This window comes from Vespa velutina, chromosome 13, assembly GCF_912470025.1.
Source record: "Vespa velutina chromosome 13, iVesVel2.1, whole genome shotgun sequence".
Lineage (NCBI taxonomy): Eukaryota > Metazoa > Arthropoda > Insecta > Hymenoptera > Vespidae > Vespa > Vespa velutina.
The window spans coordinates 723763-737069 of NC_062200.1; the positions used below are offsets into that span (position 1 = coordinate 723763).

General features: G+C 34.6%; 2 protein-coding genes across 2 annotated transcripts; both read right to left on the reverse strand.

Moving 5' to 3' along the window:
* Positions 1 to 489: 489 nt before the first annotated feature.
* On the reverse strand, positions 490 to 8037 carry LOC124953866 (sperm flagellar protein 2-like). The gene is made up of 5 exons (XM_047505868.1): positions 5350 to 8037; positions 3558 to 5264; positions 2289 to 3410; positions 1870 to 1981; positions 490 to 1679 (listed from the first exon to the last, which is right to left on the reverse strand). Exons 1-5 carry the CDS (start codon positions 7683 to 7685, stop codon positions 1413 to 1415), a joined length of 5544 nt encoding a protein of 1847 aa, XP_047361824.1. The 5' UTR covers positions 7686 to 8037; the 3' UTR covers positions 490 to 1412.
* A 154-nt stretch (positions 8038 to 8191) lies between these two features.
* On the reverse strand, positions 8192 to 11736 carry LOC124953897 (nuclear cap-binding protein subunit 3-like). Its single transcript, XM_047505931.1, has 8 exons — positions 11414 to 11736; positions 11129 to 11283; positions 10890 to 11041; positions 10429 to 10809; positions 9895 to 10295; positions 9641 to 9793; positions 9291 to 9559; positions 8192 to 9187 (listed from the first exon to the last, which is right to left on the reverse strand). The coding sequence occupies exons 1-8, from the start codon at positions 11531 to 11533 to the stop codon at positions 9043 to 9045; spliced, it is 1776 nt and encodes a 591-aa protein (XP_047361887.1). The 5' UTR covers positions 11534 to 11736; the 3' UTR covers positions 8192 to 9042.
* Between the last annotated feature and the right edge of the window lie 1571 nt (positions 11737 to 13307).

The following is a 13307-nucleotide window of genomic DNA, read 5'->3' on the forward strand; positions in this document are numbered from 1 at the left end:
TATATATATATATGTATATATATATATATATACACACACATACATACATATATATATATATATGTGTATATATATATATTATAACTTATATAATAGCAAACGCATAAATATAATTATCGAAAAAAAAGGAGAAGGGAGAGCTATAGAACGAGAGGTAGAGAGCGCGGGCGCGTATGTGTAAAAGACATTAATTAATGAACATTAAGACATTCGCGTCCGGCTAAATTGTTAAAGTGCATTCTCATTATTCGGCATGTATCATTTCGAATAACTTGTCTAAACCATGAAGTAAGAGAAACGCAATACATTATAAAAATTTATTGACCCACAATGATATCCTTCGCGAGAGCTGAAATACGTAGATATTATTCTCTTTGGATCGAGATAAAAAAAAGAAAAAAAGGAAAAAAAAAACAAAGAAGAAGAAAAAAGGAAAAAAAAGAAACGGCCAAAAAAAGAAAAGATCTTTGACAAATTGTGATTGTAGAATTTATTTTTGTATTTAGGTACATTTATTTTCCTATCTTTCTTTTTCTCGTCTTTTTGTGTTATCGTTTATTGTTACGAAATTGTACATATACAATATAAGTATATACAATACCTCTCTTTATTTTATTTATATAGATTATAAATATGAAAAAATATTGCGAAAAGGAGATTTGTTGCGTTTAATTGTATAATGAAACTTTCGATTCGATCGTACGTTCATCAGCTCCCGCGGCTTTTTTCATTAAACGCGTGAAAATTAATATCAATCAGCAAAAACGAAATAGCGATTAAATCTAAATACGATGTAAGTTAAATTGCTAAGTATTTATATAAACGTAAGCAATTCTTTGAGATATACGAGAGAGAAGACGTATTTAACGTAAATGCAGTTACATACCACGTATGAACAGAGAAACGTATCGTCATTCACATCGCCAATTTATTATTAAAATACAATTTATTAAGAACGAATAATATTATAAAAATAAAAGAAAAAAAAAAGGAAAAGAAAAAAAGGTATGCAAGAGTCGTACACGAGGATCATCGTCGTATCTAATCTACGCCATTGGCACATTTATATTTCTTTTATATTTATTTCGCAAATATCTCAAAGAAACAAGGAGAAAAAAGTAGTAATATTTGATATGTGATTTGAACGTAAAAAAATATATTATTATACATCCTCGTGTACGTAAGATCTTGCTTTTTCTCATCTCTATTTTATGCGCGTGATGTAATAGAAGAATAAATTCTGTTAAAAAGAACGATATGTAGATACATCGAATCGTAATTAAATGTTCTTCGAATTTATTTACAATAGGTAAGGAAAGCGAGCGAACGGAAAAAAAAAAAAAAGAGAAAAGACAAAAAAAAAAAAAGTGGAAGGAAAAAAAAGAAATAATAATAATAAGTTTATGGAGGAGTCAAAGATTCCTTTCCCGTTCCTCCGTTATTATTTCAGAAAACAAATTATCGAGATGTTTAACGACGAACTTGCTCGTACTATTCAACAATTTCATAATGAAATTGTGATTCAAGAAACGATGCGACAATACTATGTCTTTTTCGTTGGACAGCTCTTCGTCGTAAAGGTCATCGTAAACGTCACGCAATAATTGAGGAAGAGTTTTCGTCGTTTGAAAGAGATCTGGTTGGGAAGCGTGCCAGGGTAAGGTAGCCAATAAAACTGCCTACAAAATGAATTTATTATCATTTCAACGTATAATATATCAATGATTAAAATATTAATTCGATTGGTATTTAAATGGCACGTACACATGTGCGCGCGAGCGCGTCTATATACGTACATATATATATATATATATACAATATATGTAAAAATCGTAATACAATTGTTACATTTTGTTTCGCATTTTATACCATGCAAAGGTGAAACGGCAGCCAATGAATCGTCTCTCTTTCGATTCGTTCTTCAAATTCTTGATAACTATCAAACATCATACTAGAAGCTTCAAGTTCATTTTTGCTGTCACTACTCGAATCCGTTCGTTGTTTCGTATCCGACGTATCACGAAATAACATCGAAATATCAAACTCGCCGGATCCATCAAGCTTCTGAATTACGACTACACTTCTTTTCATGTATTCTTCTTTTTCTTCCGTTATTATCAGATCGGCAACAGCATTGTCAAAGAGGAAATTTGTTATCTCTGTAGCCATCTTAACGAACAAATAGTTTGATCAATAATTATCCGAAAGATGTAATATTGTTATTATTTGATATTAGAAATTAATTTCACAAGTCAAAGTTTAATCTGTTAATCGGTAATGATTTTTACAAGATAATTAAGAGTGTATTAATTAATATTACTTGAATTGCTTCTTCGTGCAAAAGACGTTTCATAGATTCCAATTGAACGGATAATAGTTTCTCTTTGAGTATCCTCTCGGCGTATTTCTCTCCCTCTTCGAAGTCCGTGCACACTCTAGCCCCGATAGCTAACGAGAGTGCCTTTCCAAGTCCCTCGCGAGGATCCTCGTCCTTGCAAAATGCCAAGAGCAAAGCTGTATAATTGACCGAATATCGATCGATCAAGTACATCTGACAAAGCAACTCTTTCGCCAACATGAGTCTCAAAGCCTCCTCGGCATCCCTCTGGACCATTATCTTCTCCTCCTCGTCCTCTAATGGTACATCGTCATTAATTCCCCGGGAAACTCTCAAGGAACGCACGTAATCCATTGCCCTTTCCGGAATGATAGTGCCCAACAATTTGTCAGGATTAACGAAATCCTTTTCCTCTTCGAATAATTCTTCGAATGATCTTTGAAAATCATCGAATAATATATGCTGAATGTCCGATGAAGTATCATACGTATATTTGAAGAACCATAATGGTACAGAACGATATTGATCTCTCGTCACGATCTCTTTCGAATCGAGATCTAACGTTCTATATCTATCGCGAGCGCATAGAATATCTTCCTGTGTTGGCATAGGAAGATCCATAGCGTATATAAGGAATTCACGCCAATCTACGTACTCGCAACGAGCAAATATATTCTCTACGAGTTTTGAAACGTCGCAAGAACGCAAAAGTCGCCAACACATGGGAACCGGCATCGATCCGTAACCATCGTCTTCTTCCTCCTTGTTGTAAGATATCATGTCTTGAAGTACATAAACGAGAGATCGTTCGGGCAACGTTCCACTCGGTGCGATTGTTCTAAAGACGTTCATCAGACGACCCAATTGGGAGATCGTGAATAGAGATGGTTTTATCGTTTCTCTCGTTAATTTTGGTGGTGGCTCGGGTTTCGTTGGAAACATCAAAACGTCGGATCTAACGTAGAAATTTTCACCGTCCAATATTAATTCTTCTTGAATCGGTTTCTCTTCTTCGATGGCGAAACAAAAGACCTTTATCATATCGTCCACGCTATTCTTCTCTTTCCTATATCTATATGAAGAAAAAGAGCTTTAATACTCGTTAAAGCTCGATGAATATAAAAAAAAGAATGTTACTTTTTCCTTTTTTTCTTTTTTTTTTTTTCCTTTTTTTTTTCTTTCCCCCCCCCCCCTCCCCTCCTCCCGTAAACAACAGTACCTGTCGACTATTCGTTCGTAGATCCGACGAAAGACGAATCTCATCGTGTCGAGGAGAAAAGCAACGTCAGCTTCGGCGGCGGCTAAAAGTACCTTCAGCCTGATCCTCATACGATTGACCTCGTAGAGAGTAGCGTATCGCCATTCTTGAATAAGATCCTGACCTCTCGTCCTCAATTTCTCAAGGATAGAATCGGCCGAAAGTTCACCCTTCCTCCATGTTCTTTCTCTGGATTTCTCTGATGTTGTCAGAATATTCTCTTCCTTTTTTAATGCATCATTGACAATGGTTGCGATAAATTGTAAAAAATTTCTAACGTAATCGACGTTATCGAAAATAGCTTTGTAAACGATGCTCTCGGATGAATCGAAAATTGTCATCGCGTCTTCGACGTCGTTGACGAATAAATTCGTGATCTCACGAGTTATCTCGTTCGGATCAATAATAGGTTTGGCATAATCGAATCTCTCCGAATCAATTCTCGATTTATTATCCTTTTTATTTTTCTTATCCTTCTCTATGTGAAAATGAGATAGCTTACTCGGTAAATGGGATACCTCATCCTTTTGCGATATCTTCAATCTGTCGAGTAAAATTTTCGATAATCTCGATTCTTGAATCGGCTTTTGAAGCATACTCGTATAATAATCTTGAATCATTTGAAGAGTATCGACGGATCGATCGATTTCGGCCTGAAGAATCGAAATGTATATATTAACGAGAGTCATGGCTTCAACGTCGGTCCAACCTTCTCGAACGATCTTCTGACGTTCCTCTTCGGCCTCTAACCTTCTTGAATCACAAATATTCCATAGATGAGTTTGAAAGTCAGTTAGACGGCAATGCAATTCGCATTTAACTTCCTCGTCGTCTCTCATGTCCTCGCTTATGTCGTCATTGTACGAACGTTGAAATTCTTCCAAGAGGATCTGTTTGGTGTCGGGTCTCTCGATGAATTCCTTCATGTTTCTCATTAGGAAATCCTTGTAAGGTACGATAGCCGAGGAGTGTGTTCTCTTTAACGAGAAAATTTCCATCAGATCGACGATGTAAATCTCTTCAATGTTTTCCCAAAGAGTAGCCAGAGCATCGAGCAATACCGGACTCTGTGGAAAATCTATCCATTCCCATCCATCTTCTCCGGGTTTCGGTGCTCGTGAAACATCGATGTAATCTCCAGAAGCCTCGACGTCCATTTTCATTTTCTCCTCCTCCCCCTTCCCCTCCTGGCCCTCCCTCCTTTCGTCTTCTTCTTCTTCTTCTTCTTCTTCTTCTTTCTCTTTCGAGACGACAGTCGGCTTGGATAGAATCCGTCTGGCTATGGACCTCTTCTCGAGGAACGCTTTTCTATTCAAATTTTTATCTTCTTCTTCGTCTTCTTCTTCCAACGACGCGACAACATCCCCGAAAAGCTCTACGGAAGGTATCCTCGGTATGGATTTTTCTCCGATCACGAGCCTGGCAATTTTCTTTATCGTGTGTATGTCGAAGTAATCGTAATAAACGACGTACGCGACGCTCTGATCGGCATAAAACTCGTCAAGAACGGTCGCATCTTCGGACAAGACCTCTACCAGATTGTTCGGGTCTACGTCGAGATCCTTTGGCTTTGGTATTGCTCTGACGTAAGCCGTCATGAAGCTCCTCGACGTCCTCGTATCCGAGATCTCTCTCTTCGTGATCGGATTTGGCAAAAGTTTCGATTGCCTGTAAACGTCGTATCATATCTCATCGTCATCCTTTCATCATTTTTAATCAAATCGACGATTTATATTATAATGTCAATGATTGCCTGTAAATAGCGTAGTCGTCGATTTCAGTATCCTCGTAAACTATCCTCGGTGAAACCGGATCGATTTCCTCGATGTTGTTAACGTTATCGAAGTTTACGACAGTCGGATCCGGTGGAATTTTACGACCTGTTAAAGCGTACTCCAAACGAGCCATCTGATCGTAACTATTCGGATAATCGATCAATGCCCATCCTTCGACATCACCGAGACTCCTGAGATACTCCAAGAGTATTCGCGTGCTAAGCTCGTTCGAAATCGGCTGACCAAGGATGAGAAACTCATAGGTCCATTTTCCAACGTAGGCAACATTTGACAGGATAGGATCCACGTCGTCGTAAGGTATAACACGAGGTGTCTGAGTTTCCTTCTCCTTCAAATCTTTCTCGGCATTTTTTCCTTTCGCATTTTTATCTTTGGTCATTGCCGAGATTTTACTAGATCGAAGGGTTTTCCCCGATCGAGCCGTAAACGTGTTCTTCTTCGAATCCTCGGACTTGCGTTTCGATACGGTCGATTTTTGAAAAATTTCTTCGGTAGCTCGAACGATATTCGCATCGACGTATCTCACGTCCAACATTTCCTCCTTGTATCGTAACAAGCAATAATTAATAGCGTCCTTCATCGAAACCAAACGAATCCCGCTCTTTTTCAATAATAATTGAATAGGATTGTACAAACTTTGCTCTACGACGCCCAATATTATAGCAGCGGTTTTGACCTTAGACACCGGAGGTTCTACAGGACCAATCGGATATGGATAAACGAATTCTAAAAGTCGATGAACGATGTACCCTAAGACGAGTTCGCCCAATTTCATGATTTCTTCGATCTCAGTTTCTATCGGAGGTACGTAATCGTCCCACGGTGATTGCAAAGTATGATAACTATCGAAATTGGCTTCGTTCAAAGCTTCTTCCCTGTACGTCGATGAACGAACAATTTCCTCGATCTGTTCTATCCTCTCGCCCTCTTCGTCTTTGAAATATTCATCCTCGAAGGGTTCGAATATAGGTTGACATTTTAGAAACAACGTCTTCCATTCCTTCCAAATAACCTTTGGCACGTAACCTTCGTTGGAGGTTCGATATTCGGCTACCTTTAACGCGACGTCGATCAAATCTTGAACGGCTTCTCGACAGATACGTTCGTGTTTTTCCCGTAATTTTTTTAATTTCTCCTTAAGAATCCTCCGATGTAGTTCGCACAATCTCTGATACTCGCTGTCAACATCCTCGGATTCCCAATAGAGTTCCTCGCGCTTTCGTACCTCCTCCATTCGCATTTTGCTCTCCTTAGCGTCCATTATCAATTGATTCACGATCTTTCTGTTCTCGGTTACAATATTTTTGTAATTACGTACCTCCAACAATTTAGTTATCATTTGTTTCTCGTAATGAGAATAATCCAATGCACGACGTGCGAGCGTCTCGTCGTAAATTTTCTCTTGCTTATCGGACAACGCTTTCCAAAGTTCCGAGAGCAGCATGCTTTGCATTCTTGATTTTACAGCATTCTCGACGTTCTCTTTCCTTTTGCGATCTCTCAACCAGGATACGTAAGCTTTCGCAGCCTCGGGATCTTCCGCGGATATTTCTGTTTCATCGTACATTTGATCGGTCAGGCAGGGATCATATACGTCACGTTTGGACGTTTTAATGCGATGCTTTCGAGCAAAATCATCCATCTCTTTTAAAATATCATCTCCCTTCGTCGTGTCACAAAATACTTTTGGTAGGATAGGTTCAATGATATCGATTTTATTCGATGGTTTTCTTCTCAAGCTCTCTAACTTTTTTCTCTCTCGTCTACAAGATTTCAATACATCTTGGAACTTATTACGATGCCATTTTATCGTACTTGAAGCCTTTGTCAGGGGCTTCGATAGAGGATGATCGGGTATTGATTCGTAACGAGAAGCTTCTTCCTGGATAGGTGTCACGTCGAATTTCCTTGAACTAGGAATATATTTTTCTCGTTCTTTTTGCAACGTGACAAAGTACAAATTGTCTTTGCCCTCTAAACAAAGATATACTTTGTAGAATAATTGAAGTGCCGTGGCGCCCTTGCCACAGCTGATCTCGTTGATGCAATCGTCGGTACAGTCAACTCCGATAAAACGTAACCAAACGCGTAAATAGTTCAAGTTCACTCTACATAAAGTAGGATCTTCCGTCTGAATGATCGTATTCAATTGATCGTTATTGATGACCCCGTAAGTGTGAAGAATTTTAGCCAACATATTGCCGTCTCTCGTGTAATGTCCGAACAATTCCGGCGTTAGTTCTATCAACACTCCTAATGTCTTTCTAAACCATTCTTTCAACACTTCGCCCATCGCTTTTATTTCCAAGAATATTGTTCTTTTACTTTTCTTTTTTTCTTTTTTTTCTACTATTCTATATACTGATAAAATTAAATTGACTATTCTGATAAGATTAAAACGCGGTGAACTAGTCCGTTAGACGAATAACAATCGATTTGTAAGTATCGACGAATCGATCGATTATTACGATGTTGAATAGAATAGTTGCAATTTTACGCAAGGTGTTTTATGAAAAACATTTGATTAAAAGATAATGGTATTCTCAAATCTCTCTAATCGATATGATAAATTTTCCCCTTTCAGCGTTGCCATTGATAAGGACGTATATAATGGAAGACGACAGTACCGGCTTTATAGCGCAGACACTATATTGGAAGCCGACAGTAATGGTCATAGCGCAGACACTATGATGGAAGGCGACGGTACTACCTGTATGACGCAACGATATAATGAAAAGCGACGATTTTTTTTTTTTCTATATACTGTAGACATCCTATATAAGACGAATACAAATTTAATACGCATATTGCATATATATATATATATACAGAAGAACTTTTTATTTAATTATTAACAATAATATATTTGTCTTCACTCTGTGAAGCTTATCTCATCTAAATACTACTGCACTTTCAAAGAACTGTGAACGAACAATGAGTAAAAAATAATATGGGCCCTATCAAATTGAGGAGCTATTAATGCATGAATAATACAGTTAAAAAACAAATAAAGCTTTTTGTTTTTTTTACATCCTCGTAGTAACTTGGATAATGAAGCGTACAAAAAATAAAATAACATTAACGTTCGTTAGTAAGTATGAAAGAATAGATACAAATTAATAATTGACCAATGTGTTTTTTTATTGTAGGATCTTGGAAGAAATGGTCACTCTTTAGAAATGTTCAAGAAAGATTTATGGCAATGGCATTAACCATCTACTGCTGTTACTCGTACCTAATTAATTAATATACACATAAATGGGAATAAAAGTTTTAGTACAAATAGAATTTTATGTACGAACATTATTTACTAATAATAACTATAAATATATATATGTATATGTGTATATATATATATATATATATATATATATATATATATGTATGCAGATATATACATACACACACAAATATACCCCAAATAGTTCGTTAACATTCAAGTGATCACTGTATTGTATACAAGAATCATATATATAATTTTCGAGCATACATATTGATACGAATCTTTTTTTTTTTCTTTTTTTTTTTTTCAATTTTATTTTCTTATCACAATACACAATCCCCTTTAGTTCGATATAGTATAGTTTAAAAATCTTCAATTTCATAAAGACAGTTTTAAAAAATCACAGATCCGCAAATGCAATTGGTGATCACTTAATATCGTTTCCATCCTCTGTATATTTGTCATTTTTCACTTCTATCCTTAATTGCGAACGTCCTCTCGTATGATTTCCAATACGCGAACGTAGATCGCCACTTTTTAATGTATCTCTTAAATCTCGACCTCTTGATTGTCTGCAAATAATTATTTAGAATAGTTCATTTTAGAACTTAGAGTGTTTAGAATAGAAGGATTTTTTTTTATCTTTCTCCCTCTCTCTCTCTCTCTCTGTCTCACCTTTCCTTTAAACTACTGCTGTTAATTACACTTTTTACATTATTTAATCTCGTCCAAACAGTAGACGCAACACGTGGCTTATGTTGAACCACTTTGATAACGCTGCCTTTAGGTCCTTGCACTTCTTTCGCCTCTACATCGCTATCTTCGCTATCGATCTCATTTTCTTCCCTTTCTTCGGCCTCCGTATTTTCTTCTTCCGTTTCTTGCCATTCACCCTCTTCTATTTCTTCTACTTGAGTATCCTCTACAATTTCACCATCCTCTTCCTACCAAAGAAAATATTAATATATAGATTAATAATCGTTCGTTACAAAATACTTGCGGAATTAAAATAAATGTTAAATTACCTCAGAATCACTAGGTTTTGTAGAATTCAATCTTGTAGCATTTCTATTTGTAACAACAACTTGTATTGCATCACGAAATTGCGTTGGCTTGACTGGTCTACTACCAAGTCTCAACCGTAAATCATTTCCACTTGACATACTATTTAATAACATCTACATATTTATTAAAAAGAAATAAATATATATAGTAAAGCACAAATTCGAAGTGAAGGAATTGTAAAAATAAAAGTTAGATCAGTATATATAGTATGTACCTGAGTTTTGAGTTTAGCACGTCTTTTATGAATCTTCTTCTCTTCGTCATCAGCGTGCATTCGCATACGCAACACTTTACTTCTTTTGCACCAATCTTCTTCGCTATCGCTATCGTTAGCACTGCTATTGTTTTCTTCGATACGAATCATACTTTTCGAAGGAAATTTAATGCCAAGTCTTTCCTTTATATTTCGTCCCTGATCCTTGTTATCATTTTTTAAATTAAAATTATTTTCTACAGAATCATTAATTCCCCATGACTCGGACAAAGCACCCCATGGATTTTTCATACGTTTACTAGATGTACTATCCTCTTCTCTTTCTTCCGAGACTTTTCTTCTGTTCTGTTTAATTTGTTTGTACAGACGTTTACGTGATTCCGTCAATATTCCCTTTATTCCTGTTATTAAAAACAAAAAAGAACATTGTTGCAATTCAATATAAACAACTGAGTTAACTTAAGTAATACGCACAAGTATATATGTATATATATATATATATATATATATATATATATATATATACGAAATTACCTCCAAAGTTAGGATTCCCATATTTCTTGTAATAGTCACTCATCTTCTCTGCGTTTGATTGTTTCTTATCAAATCTAGTAGCAAATCGTAAAAAGATGCCCCTAGACTTGGTATAATTAACACCTTTTCTCCATATACCAGGAGGTAAAGGATAATCGATATCTTTTATATTTATTTCATTTGTATCTTTCTTTTCTTCTGCCTCTTTGTCGGACAAATTATCATGTTCAACTTCTATGATGCAATCTTCATTAGGGACACCATCTAATGTATTTACATTACCTTTATTGCTTTGCGATTTATCATTAACACCTACAATACGCTTTGATAATCCTAACATGGCACGAGCTGCTGACGCATTGTCAAGCCATACCACATTACCTGAGAAATATGTAATATTTAAAATATAAGTCGTAAGTATGCAAGAGATAGATATACATTTATAAAAAAGAAATATATACATGAGACATCGTTTATCCATTCGATATATGCAGGAGCATAATCTTCAAAATATTTAAAAACGTCTTTTGTGCTCATTTCTTTGGTTCCTCTCATGTGTATTACGTTCAATCTAATATTTCTTGTATTCTCGTTATCTTCGCCTATGCCCATGCTAATATAGGTTAGAAAGGAATTATTTCCAAATTATCATAATATCTGTTATTATCGATTAGCGAATATAATATCTGTCATTTTATACCTGGTATATAAATCTTGTTCGTAATTAGATAAAAAACTTTTGGACAATCCAAAACGCTTAGCTCTCTCTTCCATTTTTAATTTTTCTTCTTTACTAAATATATCGATACCTGTCGTAAATGTTCCAGCACGATTTTCATAACGGCTTTCAAGAAACTGAAAGTTTATACGATAATGTTTTCAATTGCAATAGAAAGAATAATATCAATATTAAACTTAATAAATTATTCCTTCCAAAGTTAGATTTGTTTTTCTAAATCGCAAATAAAGAAAATCTCTCATTTACCTCGGGGATATTTGAATTATTCGGATGATTCAATTTTGGATTGGATTCCAAAGAATCATTCGTTCTGGATTCTTGTTCCAGTATCATATCGACGTTAACGGGTTCTTTAATCATCTCCATGTTATACACAGTCAACTTTATTTAATAGCATATAACTCAACTCTTCGAACATATAAAGATCTTATTAGACGATATGCATAATAAATAATCCATGAAACATGCCAAACAAGCGAATTAAATACGTAAATAGGTTATGATTTACACAAATAAGAAGAACCACAAACTATTACGAAGCGACGCGATTCGCCATTACAATGGACAACCATGAACCATAATATAGATTGTATTATCGACAGAGAAAATAGTCCATTAATGTATACGTTCATTTATTCTCATATTTATTTTTTCATTTTGACATTAACAATAATTCTTTCTCAATAATCTGTTCACTTTATATTCCAATATAATGGTATATTTGCAATTGAAACGAAATAAATAAATAAAATTGTCGTGATGTATATGTATAAAGGAAAAGAAAAATATTCAGAATGAAACGAAATATCGATTTGGATAAAAAAAGAAACAAAAAGAAAAAAAAAGAAAAGAAAAAAAAAGTGAGACTGGAAATGCAAACGATCCAAGCAAATTCTCAGCCTACTCGACGACTTATAAAGTCTATCTCTCGTGGTTTTTCATAAACCTTCTTACTCCGCCGAAAATACTTTCATCGAATATTTCGACTTTTTAATACTTGATAATTAATCTAATTAATTAATCCTGATTACGTGTGTGTGTGTGTGTGTGCACACAGCTATATATATATATATATATATGTAATCAGTTATCCGTCGATAAAGTAGAATACTGGTGGGAAAAACAAAATACGTGTGCACGCTTATTACATCGTAATATTTAATCATAATAAAAGCTTTTATTGATATTCTTATATATAAATCTAATTGTTGTATCGTTTAAATTTATTAATATTTGATTTATATCAAAATAGAGAATCGTCATAAGCAGCAAATCATCACGTATTGGAAAATATGGACATCGGACATATTATTTTTGCGATGTGATCAATAGATATTATAATAATGCGAGGTACTATCGAGATAATTGATTGCTTGTAATTATATATATATTATTATATATTTATTTTATATCGAACTTTTCTATTTATCACAATGTCATAGAATTTGATCTCTCTTCACCGATGGTAAAGTCGTATTACGTTTTATTGAATTATCGACAAAATTTTTATAACGTATCTATCGAAATTTTTCATTATTGTATACTCATTAAGTAGCGATGAAGATTAGACAGAGAATAACAAATTGATGAATATTGGCCAGGATCAGTCGTTCTATTACATAGTAGAACATTTTTATAATATCAATATACATTTGTTACTTTGTAACGCAAAGTCATATGCAAATACAGCAGTGTTTTTTTTTTTTCGTAATAATTAATTGTACGTCGAGTGCTACTAGGAGTGTCATCGAGAAATAAACCACGCACACATGCGCATTTAATTACTTTATCTCGTAAAACCGGTTTGTTTGGTGTTTAATATTTTTGAAACGTTTTATATATTTGAAAGATAATTTAAAACATTGTTGAAAATGAAAAATTATTGATTTTATTGTATTCAATTTAGATTAATTCGAGAAATTCATGGTAAGAAAAAGAAATGATAGAAGGAGGTTTGTTCTTTTTCTTTTCTTTTTTTTTTTTTTTTTTTCTTTCTTTTTCTTTTTTTTTCCCCCGTATAGATCTTCGTTCCTGAAAAACATCAATTAAAATTATGAGAAGATTGTATTTAGATTTACGTAACCCAGTTACATAGAAATTATACTCAATTTTGTTTTCTTATTGATGCTCCCATTTGCCA